Source organism: Kwoniella shivajii, chromosome 4, assembly GCF_035658355.1.
Source record: "Kwoniella shivajii chromosome 4, complete sequence".
Lineage (NCBI taxonomy): Eukaryota > Fungi > Basidiomycota > Tremellomycetes > Tremellales > Cryptococcaceae > Kwoniella > Kwoniella shivajii.
Window position 1 is genome coordinate 1,788,073 of NC_085911.1, and position 11,040 is coordinate 1,799,112.

General features: G+C 43.0%; 4 protein-coding genes across 4 annotated transcripts; 2 read left to right on the plus strand and 2 right to left on the minus strand.

Annotated features, from left to right (window-relative positions):
* Positions 1 to 126: 126 nt before the first annotated feature.
* On the minus strand, positions 127 to 3,134 carry IL334_003640 (uncharacterized protein; the record flags this gene model as incomplete). The annotated part of the gene is made up of 5 exons (XM_062935369.1): positions 127 to 421; positions 497 to 748; positions 826 to 2,410; positions 2,499 to 2,564; positions 2,630 to 3,134. The coding sequence occupies 5 exons, from the start codon at positions 3,132 to 3,134 to the stop codon at positions 127 to 129; spliced, it is 2,703 nt and encodes a 900-aa protein (XP_062791420.1).
* A 691-nt stretch (positions 3,135 to 3,825) lies between these two features.
* On the plus strand, positions 3,826 to 5,452 carry IL334_003641 (uncharacterized protein; the record flags this gene model as incomplete). The annotated part of the gene is made up of 7 exons (XM_062935370.1): positions 3,826 to 3,891; positions 3,995 to 4,198; positions 4,277 to 4,446; positions 4,553 to 4,671; positions 4,730 to 4,790; positions 4,869 to 5,119; positions 5,172 to 5,452. 7 exons carry the CDS (start codon positions 3,826 to 3,828, stop codon positions 5,450 to 5,452), a joined length of 1,152 nt encoding a protein of 383 aa, XP_062791421.1.
* A 266-nt stretch (positions 5,453 to 5,718) lies between these two features.
* On the minus strand, positions 5,719 to 6,333 carry IL334_003642 (uncharacterized protein; the record flags this gene model as incomplete). The annotated part of the gene is made up of 2 exons (XM_062935371.1): positions 5,719 to 6,003; positions 6,085 to 6,333. The coding sequence occupies 2 exons, from the start codon at positions 6,331 to 6,333 to the stop codon at positions 5,719 to 5,721; spliced, it is 534 nt and encodes a 177-aa protein (XP_062791422.1).
* A 964-nt stretch (positions 6,334 to 7,297) lies between these two features.
* IL334_003643 (uncharacterized protein) lies at positions 7,298 to 10,760 on the plus strand (the record flags this gene model as incomplete). Its single annotated transcript, XM_062935372.1, has 11 exons — positions 7,298 to 7,400; positions 7,483 to 8,669; positions 8,765 to 8,907; positions 8,970 to 8,988; positions 9,049 to 9,187; positions 9,244 to 9,330; positions 9,408 to 9,479; positions 9,533 to 9,872; positions 9,974 to 10,023; positions 10,078 to 10,199; positions 10,278 to 10,760. 11 exons carry the CDS (start codon positions 7,298 to 7,300, stop codon positions 10,758 to 10,760), a joined length of 2,745 nt encoding a protein of 914 aa, XP_062791423.1.
* Between the last annotated feature and the right edge of the window lie 280 nt (positions 10,761 to 11,040).

An 11,040-nucleotide genomic window follows, 5' to 3' on the forward strand; every position in this document is an offset into this window, starting at 1 on the left:
TATAATCGTTATAGACCATGAACAATAAGATACTACAAATCAAGATTTTCTCGCAGATCGTGATATGGACTCCCTTCGCCTCCCGTTTAAGTCATACATAATCGCACAAGCTAGATACACCATACGTCAACTTGGTACTCCAGCGACTAATCTACCTTCTACCACACCTTGATGTGATATCTTCCAAATGCTCCAACTCTCCACTAGATCAAAGAAATTCGCATTGCGCCCATGTCCTACAAGAGATTGCAATGCACTCGGGATCGGTATATTGAGATTTATCGGATTCGACAGTCCAAACGGTCCATGACCCCACGTTGTGAAAGACGAAGATGTAGATTGTCTAAATGGCAATGAGAGAGGATGAAACGGGTCTAATGTCGACAAGTGATTTAAGGAAGTAGCGTAATCTATCGTTACTCTGATCGTTCGGATCATCAGCCAAAGCAAATCAACCCTCATAGATGGGATCTGAAAGAAGCGGAACTTTGCTCACCTGAAAACACTCCATATGACCAATACTTCGACTAAAGCCCATAACAACCACGTACTCCATCCCCATCCCTTTTTGACTACGTCCCCAACAGACCCAGATGCTGTGGCGGCATTGATAGCTGCTAAAGCTTCCAACCATTGTTTTTGACTCATCATCAGATTCTGTTCAGCTGCCAAAGTAATGGATCTCGCTTTTTCCAGTGAGCTTGAATGCAGGGTAAAAGTAGTCGATCTTGGCGGGATAGGTATTGCTCTATGTTCAAGTAAACTAATTCAGCTTTATTGCTCATCACTGCAATAACCAATAGTGTGAACCATGGTTATACGCACAGTTTGGATCTCTTCAGAGGAGAGCTTATTGATCCTGCTAGTCTGCCAAGAAAGCTTGAATCCCCAATATCATCTTTGCTTTTCTCCTTATCATTATCCTTGGCTTTCGGTGATCTCCTCGGAGACACCCTCAATCGATGGACGCTCACTCCTTCTTGCGAAGGAGTATCAGGCTTGATGGGAGATCTACTCAATGGTGATGGGTTGAAACGGACTTTATTTCTAGGAGTAGATTGCCATGCTCCAGGTGGTTTTGGTGTTGGGATTGTACTCATATTTGGGTTTTGTAACTTCGTCGGAGTGGAGATTGAATTAGAAGTGGAAGTAAGGGATATGCCTACTCTAATAGGTTGTTGAGCTGGTATAATCATATCTTCTACATTACGAGGTGATCGTAGATTTGTTTCCACTTTTCCCGTTGATTGTTCGTGAGAGGGTTTAGTCGATGAATATGGACGGGTAGGCGGTGAAGGCTGAGTAGGCGATTGATAAGGCTTACCGGGAGTGACAGATCCTGGATTCGCAGGTTCAGGAGATGTACTGCGATTGGGAGATGATCTACTTTGTGGTGACCGTCTAGGTAATATCCTACTTCCAGCTACTAAAGGTGAATCTTCGTTTCCTTCCACGGTGTCTCTAGGAGACAGTCTCGATCGATAAGCTGTAGCGGTCCCGTAAGATCCAGAAGAGTTTTTGGTAGTGTTTCGAGATGTGGAAGCTGATGTAGGAGCTGATCGGGAAGTGGAACGAAATAATGCCGCTCTTCGAGAAGAGTATGTATCTATTTCGCTATTTTCAGAAGCGGATAAATCGGGTTCAGGTAAAGCTGGCAAAGGAGGTGAAGGGGATGATCGCTTCGTCGGAGGAATGGAGCGTGAGAGAGGTGGTGTACGTCTGGTGGACGGATTTGATATAGGCGATAAACGACTTTGCGGATGCCTTGGGTTTCTTGGTGGTGATGGCGACCTAGGTTTGGCAGTGACACTTCTCTCCCTCCTCTCTGGCGATCTAGATACACTTCTTATTCTATGTTTCCCGTGTCTGGGAGAGGGCTCTGTTGGAACTACCTTATCTTCCAGTATACTTTCACTTGTTTCATCCCAACCTAATCCACTCAAACCTTCATCTAAATCCAATTCGACTTCCCCTCGGACTTCCAGATCTACCGCATTTCTTGCAAAAGAGCTTATGTCATCCGGAGCCAGATCTACACTGAGTCGTCTTGGCGTAATAGGTGTATGGCCTCTCATATTTTCAGCTGATGAAGATGTTTCGATAGGTGTAGGTGTGGTTTGACGAAATCGATTACGCCTAGGGTTGGCACTGGTATATTCTTGCTCTTGTGTAGTTACCTGTATGGGCGAGAAGGCTCGATCTTTGCCTTTTCTAGATGAACTTGTGCTTGAGACAGAATCTCGCCTGGATTGGGAGTGAGACAATGGATTATGATATCGCGCTGCAGAAGAGCTTTCAGCGTATTGGGTCGGCGGCATGGATGAAGTGGACGCTAGGAAAGCTTCTAATCGAGTTGGAGGGCTCTTGGCTTCCGCTTCAAGTACAGGAGACGGAGGTGATCGTGAAGTACCTATCATGTTGTAGTTGATCAGTACTTAGATACTTTCAAGGCAGGACAAACGACCGGATGCTAATTTGGAGGGAAAGCACCAACGCACTGTTTAGTAAGACCGCTGCTCGAGAAGGCAATCGACCAGGCTGCGACAGATTCGGAGATTCCCTTCCTGTTTCTTTTGATCAGTAATTATCCTATACATCCCTCTTTGTGAATGGGACGGAAGCAACTCACTTTCACCCCTTCTTGCAGCATACGGATTACCGATTCTTGGTGGTGGAGTAGGCGGACTTTCCTCCTCCTCTTCTTCTTCTTCTTCTTCGTAAGCTATACCGCTGTCTCTGTTCTTTCTGTCAGGAGAAGATTCTCTCGAGCTCATGTGATCTTGATTATTCGGCCTTTGACTTGTTCCAGATCCCACTTGATCGCTGATATGTATGGGTGTTTTCGTAGATTCAATTTCTTTCTTCATGATATTCAATAATTCTCTTAGCTTATCACCTGGAGCCAAATCCATCTTCGAGTCTTTGTCTTTGCCTTTTGGGTTTGCTATTGGTGTTGGAAGATCGTAATCTATCAATCTACCTTCCTTGACACCGCCTTCTCCTCCATATTGATTTTGCTGGTTATCGTATCTATCGTAATCGAAATTATCCTTTGAGATGGGTGATGTGAGAGGTGGTACTTCAGTTTGATCATCTGAATATAACGAAGTGACGGTCGATGCTCTGCCTGGCATTTCCAGCTCTGGTGTGAACGATGATGATGGTGGTGACGAAGGAGATGAATATGTTGAAGGTGAAAGAGAGCGTAGATATCTTGAATTGCGATTTGACATTTAGGTGAATATGTCTGGGTGGTTATCTTGACGGGACTCAAAGGATATAAGGTGTGACAATAATTTCTTCAAGAGGTGGGTCTTACTGTATCTCCTGGTCCATGCGTTATATGTCTTTCATACTGGTTTCTGGTGAGTTCCTTGATGATATGTATATGATATGGCGTCCAAGGTGTTCATAGATCCAAGTTCACTACCATTATTTGTTGTTGTTGCTGTTGGTTAATAGTTGTTTATTTTTCAGTACGCGTTCATTCAGCATATTCAAACTGTCAATTTGATTCCGTCGTCAACAACAAGAACGATCGTGGGAAAGTGAGTCTGTACGGTGCAGTGCCTGGGTGATCATCCATCATCGGATTCGGCCCGAAAGATTAGATGGGGGGTTCATGTTGATGAGAATACTCGTATGAGGGATCGGTATTTATGAGGGATGAGAGGGGGTAGTGAGATGGGATTTAGTTGGATTGGCAAGATGAACCTGACATGTTGGAAGGAGGGAATCTTCGTATACTCCAACACTCTCCCATATTCTGTCTTGAACAACGACACTTGAACAACGACAGAATATAGTCATCCGCATCACAAAGACATGTCTCCATTCACCCTTCGATGGGGCATAATATCAACAGGCAACATAGCCAATACATTCTGCAAGGTGGGTGACTTCGCTTGGACTGACCCGTTTACCTTGCTGGGTATGGCTGGTATAATATGCACTGTCTCAGTAAATGGCTGATACTGCTGTGTTTATGTTTTAGGATCTACTGGTAGACCCATCAACACGAAAAGCAGATGATGTATTTCACAAAATCACAGCTATAGGTTCTAGATCCGTCAACTCTGCTCAATCATTTTTGAATAACCTTAATTCGTCACAAGACCATTTCAGATGGGGAGTATCTAACGGTGCTTTAGATGGGTGCAGTGCATATGGAAATTACGACCAAGTTTACAATGATCCCGTACGTTCACCCCTGGTCATTTCTATGTAACTTCGGAGGCATGAATAAGCTGAATATCATTTGGACCCTACCAAATAGAATGTAGACGTAGTGTATATAGCTGCTCCTCATACCCTTCATCATAAGAACTGTAAAGACGCATTAAAAGCTGGTAAAAATGTCTTGTGCGAAAAGCCATTTACGTTAGACGCAGAAGAAGCTGAAGAGTTGATTGGACTTGCTAGAGAGAAAGGGTTGTTCATGATGGAGTGAGTTTATCTTCGTATATGATCGGCTGTTTGGTTCTGTTCTCAGACTTGAGATTAAGATTCAGTGGACAGACCTCCTAATCACTGACAAACCCTTCACATATAGAGCCGTATGGACGAGGTTTCAACCTATAACTTATGCCATACAAGAGATAATCGCTTCGGGCAGATTGGGTAAATTGAAAAGAATTACAGCGGATAATTCGTTAGATTTCAAGCTGGATGGTGAGTGTTTTTTGTTCAACATACTAATTCGACATTAACGGGTCTCATATCATGATAGATCGTGTAGAATCTCATAGGATGCTGGATCCTGCATTGGGAGGGGGGGCATTACTTGATTTGTGCGTATGAGTTTCGTCGCAACATTGGAGCCCTTATAATCGACTTGAGTTCGATTCTGATCTAGAAATACTACGTAGAGGGCCATATCCATTAGTTTGGGCCCTCTTAATCCTGCACCATCATCCAAATAACGTCGATCGATCTTCTCCAAAGATACTAAACTCGTATCAAACGATATATGGACGTACAGGCGTAGATTCAGCTTCCAGGATGTTGTTAGAATGGGATGGAGTTGGTCAAGCTGATTTGAGATGTGATTTGACTTGTCATGGTTATATGGATGGTGTGGTGATCGTTACTTGTGAAGAAGGTGATTTGGTAGTTGTTGGTGAGTACTCTTCGCTCACATCATAAACTATCGAGCTAATTCTTCGTGATAGCACCACCATCCAAACCTCAAACATTCCACATAATACCCCATGGACCCGATCCTTCGCGTCAAGGCAAAGTCATCGAAAAGGAAACACACCATTATCCTTTATCACCAGGTCACGGAATGGCTTATGAAGCTGATGAAGTTGCTCGATGTATTCAAGCCAACAAGAAAGAAAGTGATAGAATGCCATTGGAAGAGAGTTTAATGGTTATGAGGATACTAGATGAGGTGAGAAGGAATGGTGGGACTAAAACGAAAGATCTGAGGGGTACTGCTGGGCAGTAGTAAAATCGGATACTGCCCTGAGAGTCTGTTTGGATGTTGGAGATGGTCGTCGGTTTTGTTGTGATGAATGATGAATGAGAGAGATGCATCTTGATGATTGTATGAAAGTACGAATGAAATGATAGTACAACACGGTGATCATTGATAAACCTCTTCCCATAGCTGATACAGTTGTTACCTGGCTAAGCATCCCATAATTGGTTTTGCTAGTATTCCTTGATTCTAGTTTCTCAAGTCTCAATCTCCCAAGTCCACTGCGGATTTACTCACACCCAACGATCTTCCTTTCGTTGACCTTTTAACGGAGCTTCTTCCCCAGCTTTTACTGCTCCCCACTCCGGAACTCCTTCTGGACGAGGTACACGTACCGGTTCATATTCATCTCTTGGGACAGGAGTCATACTGAATTTGGATTTACGAGTACGTTTCGTTGGGTTTGATGTTGACGTCAAAGAGGACGATGAAGTGGGATTTGTCAAGTCTGCATTCAAGGATGAGTCTTCTGGTTGATGCGATAAAGAGGATAATTTAGATTCTGGAGCGTTCAATCGCTATATGTCGATGGAATCATGAATCAGCTGAACACTTTTTTGCCGGTGATCGCTCACTGGTAACTGAAGGGGGTAACTCACATAGTACTCCTCTTTCAGATCTACTTTTCTCCTATCCTCTCTCATCCCCAACCCTTCTTCCATACCAACACTTTGCACTCTAGTTTGTTGATAATCATATCTCGTCTGAGTGAATTCGCTCAAAGCAAAAGATGAAGCTACTATTAATCCCACAAAAGGTAATCCGAATAAAACGAATGGATGTCTGCGGATCTGATTTAGAAATGTCGGCGTGGTAGCATTGAGTGATTTGGCTGGGAATGGCGGCATCGTATCTTATACTGCGCTCTTGTATTGTTATTTGGTGGGAAGTAGGAAGTGGAATGAAGTATACCAAGAACTACTTGGACAGTTCCAAAAAGAACGAATGCTGTTTCTCCCAACTTTCTTCGGGTGGTAATGATTACGTAAGTGTGATACGACGCACTGCTTTTGTTGTTGTTTCAATAAATACCATCGTTTACCAGATTAAAAAACCGCAGTCCCCCTTCTGATATTTGATGATATATGTCTTGGCATTCATAAGTCTTGGGATGAGGACGTAGACGCAGTCCTTGCCACCTCGTCCTCTTCCTGGGATATTGTCTATATAAAAGACGCAGTTGTCGATCCCCATCCGATGTACTTTATCATCTTTTTATCTGATCCGCAATAATCATTCATCCAGGAAAAATCAAAGCGATACGCGAGAAAGGACATCTCCCTGTGTTCACCCTTCAACGCGTTTTGCCTGGTAATTTCACTTGATCATACCACCTGTCCAGCTTCGACAATACCGATCATCATAGATAGGAGCGGAAGAGCAGAACGATACCGATAGATTTCATCATCTTGGACGGTTGGAAGGACATTGCAGGAAAGTCAAATTTCAGGTATATTATCACATTAGCAAGTTCATACAAAAGCCCAAAAACAACGAATCTGAAACTGGCCTTGGCTTGCCTTTCGATCGGCCAACACACACAAAAAGTACAGCGAATATCCCATCTCCTTTCACTATGTTGCCACAGCAAGCAGCTACGGCTACAGCGACAGCGACAGCTACAGCGCCAATCATTGTCATCTGTACTACATTTGACCGAGTCCTTTGTACACGACCCTTTCACCATTGTCTCGGGCATAGCTCGTTCATCTCCAATCATTCGTTCATTTCATCCATCAGATTTATCCATATACCGCCTCATCAAGAATATACATCGTCGTATTTGGAAGTTGCCTATTAGATATAGATACGATGGGTAGAACGGATATAAGGGCATGGAGACCTCCGATACACAAGCTACATCACTTGATGCTACTGGTAGTAGTGGCCATTACACTTTTATCATGCGCCGAAGGTATGTTTGATCTACTTTCCTATCCTGAACCATAAGCGCTAATGGATTGACTGGATGTTCTACTGACACCTTATCCACGTAGCTCGTTCATATCATCCACCCCCATTGCGCAGAATAGCACATCCCGAATCATCATCCCTAGAAATCCTACCACGCCGATCTCAAACCCGCTTGAATACAAGATATACCACTCATCTACCACCACATCCCTCAACATTAAAACACTCAGATACGGTCCTTCTTAAACTATCATTACCCGACCTGTTACCTTTTCAAGCTAACATATTACTGAAACCTACCGAACACATATTTCATCCAGATGCCAAGATATCCTATGGTGATAATTCACATTCCGAAGCTCTGAAAGAAGAGGATTGGAGATTGTTCACAGGACAAGTCATACATCCTAAATGGGTTGAAAGGATAAAGTCGTTAGAAAATTTAGGTCATAGATTAAGCTCAGATTCTGCTTATCAACAAGATACTTCTATTGGATCTGCAAGTATCATAATCCATAAACCTGGAAATGGAATAGATGGGACTATATTCGAAGGGACTTTTACATTTCATGGAACACGTTACCACGTAATGACCAAGGACAAGTACCAATTAGTGAAAACGATAAATGATGTTCAAGTAGAATCTTCAGGTTTAGGATCAGAAATGGTAGTGTTTAGAGATATGGATATGTCACATAAAACGAACTCTTCTTCTTCTTCTATAATATCGGACAATCACTTTAAGGGATCAAGCTGTTCACATGATAACCTACCATTCAACAACGAACTGAATAATCCGATATTCAAATTACCTCAAGCTGAAGAATCAAGTTTATTCCCTTTTCTTCCTTCTTCATTATATGGAAGGGATGATACGGGTGGAATGACATTATCATCAAATTTCATTGGATCGATAGGATCGAATAGTGGTTGTCCAAATTCGCAGCAAATAGTTTATATGGGTGTTGCTTTAGATTGTAATTACGTTTCAGCTTATTCAAGTCCTGATGCAGCTAGGACTCAGGTCTTGAATAATTGGAACCAAATTTCAGCTTTATATAAATCAACTTTTAATATTTCTCTAGGTATAATTGAATTACAAGTTAGAAATATGACTTGCCCAACTACTCCTCCATCAGGTGAAGAATGGAATGTGCCTTGTGCGAACCATTTAACTCTAGATGAAAGATTAAGTAGATTCAGTCAATGGAGAGGTGATAAAGGTGATGATGGTGCTGGATTATGGCACCTGATGAGTGCTTGTCCTACAGTAAGTGTTTCGTATTTCCCTGAACAGCGTAGAATCAGTCTCCCAACCATTCCTGTACAATCAGGTGATATGGGGCTGACCAACGTATCACGCAGGACTCCGAAGTGGGAGTTGCTTGGCTAGGTACCCTATGTCAAAACACAGCCACTCAACAACAAGGTCAAACTGTGTCCGGAACAGGTATAAGTACAGCGAGTAAAACGGAATGGAGCTTGATCGCACATGAGATAGGTCATGGGTGAGTTTCCAGCCTCACATATTTTCATTAAATGATTCTCGCTAATGACGGTTCATTCAAAGGTTCGGTGCCATCCATGATGTAAGCTCGATGCAACATTCAAACATAGGTCAAGACTAATCTTTCCTCTTTCATCTTTAGTGCTCTACCGGATGCTCACTTTCCGGATCATGTTGTCCCTTGTCAAGCTCTTCATGCGATGCAGGCGGATCATATATCATGAATCCCACTACGTCAAGTAGCGAGCAAACTTTCTCGGGGTGCACTCTGGGTAATATATGTAAGTGCAAGAATGTCTGGAAGTGAACTGGTGTTCTGATCAATGGGTTGCTCCAGGTACAAACATTGGAAACAGAGCTATCACTACGAACTGTATCACCAGTCCGGCGAGCAGGACTGTTATTTCGTTACAACAATGCGGAAGTGAGTATGAGCATGACGCCATGCGCTCGGTGTGAGTGCTTGGATTAGGCATCACTGACACTTATCTCGTCGCTTAGATGGAATCGTGGAAGATGGTGAAGATTGTGATCCAGGAGGTAATTCCACCTCAGCATGCTGTGATGCCTCGAGTCAGTACTATAATTCACCCACACGGCCGAATATACGCTGATCCTTGGTGTAGCGTGTAAATTCCGTTCTGGGGCAGTATGTGATCCTTCCAACGCAGCATGCTGTACATCCTCATGTCAACTTGCTTCTGCCGGTACTGTTTGTCGATCAAGCATTGATTCCACATGTGATTACGAAGAGACATGTACAGGAAATAACGCTACCTGTCCAGATGACAAGACTGCTCCTGATGGGAAAAGTTGTGGTAGTGATGGATTAGCTTGTGCATCTGGAAGATGTACAAGTTTGAACCAACAATGTAAACTTGCCGGATCAAGTTTAGGCTTATCGACAGCTTGTGGTCAAAAAGATGATAAATCTTGTACGGTCAGTTGTAGAGATCCAAATATCACGTGAGTGCGGGTTTTCTGCTTCATTAACTTAGAATGAACGCGCAGTCGTATCTACCGTTCGTTGGACAAGGAGTAATGCTGATCGATAAAAATGTCGATAGGAACCAATGTGTCGTACTGCAGACCTCCCTTGTTGATGGGTCACCTTGTGGTAAGTGAAATTGATCATAAATGAAAACGGCAAAATGACGCATGACAAATATAGGATACGGAGGACATTGTTATAACACAACGTGTAAAGCTGGATCATGGCAAGATACAGCCGGTGCATGGTATACTCAAAACTTGCAAATCTCCATACCTGTTACGATTGTCGTTGGTTTACTAGTACGCATTACCTACGCTTTCACCAATGAGACCTGGATATAACTATATTGAATACTGACGGAACTGATGAACAAATAGGTCATAGCTCTACTTTGGGCAATCATCAAATGTACCTTTTCGACATGTTGCGGCAGCTCTAAGAGACGTCCTGATTCATCACGTAACAATGGAACTAGAGGATCTGCATATGTGCCTGCTCCAACTGGACCACCCCCTCCTCCTCCACCTATGATGACGCAAATACCACCTCAACCTGCACATACATTACAAAGACATTCGGATTCAATATCGTCAGGAGATCCATTGATGAGAACTGGACAAATCGACAGGGATTCGAGTCCAGCCCCTCCTCAAGCTTATGGAGGATATAATTACGAAGGACAGGGCCAAGATCCAGGTCATTCAAATCCGTATGGAAATCAACAAGGATATCATAGTAATCACCAAAATCAGTACCAAAATCCAAACCAAAATCAACAGAGAAATTCAGGAAGGGGTTGGGTAGATGCCAATTCTTATAACGGTCCTAATTATGGGTATAACGAGGCGTATGGACGATGAACGATGAACGAAGTGGAGACAAATTTAACGACTCTGCATGTTCAGCACTTTATGGATAGATGGCTGGTGGGCGGGATCGTGAGATGCTCAGAATCCATTCTGGACCTAGACAGGAAGAGATGTAGCTGTATTCGCCTACTGTATATAGAATGACCTTTTCATACATATGATAACTTTACGACATGATGTGTCGATAATGACTTGATGATTATGATACTTATGGTGACTATGGTTATGGGACATTGCCAATCTCCTGGAGGCTTAGCGATAGAGTGTCAAA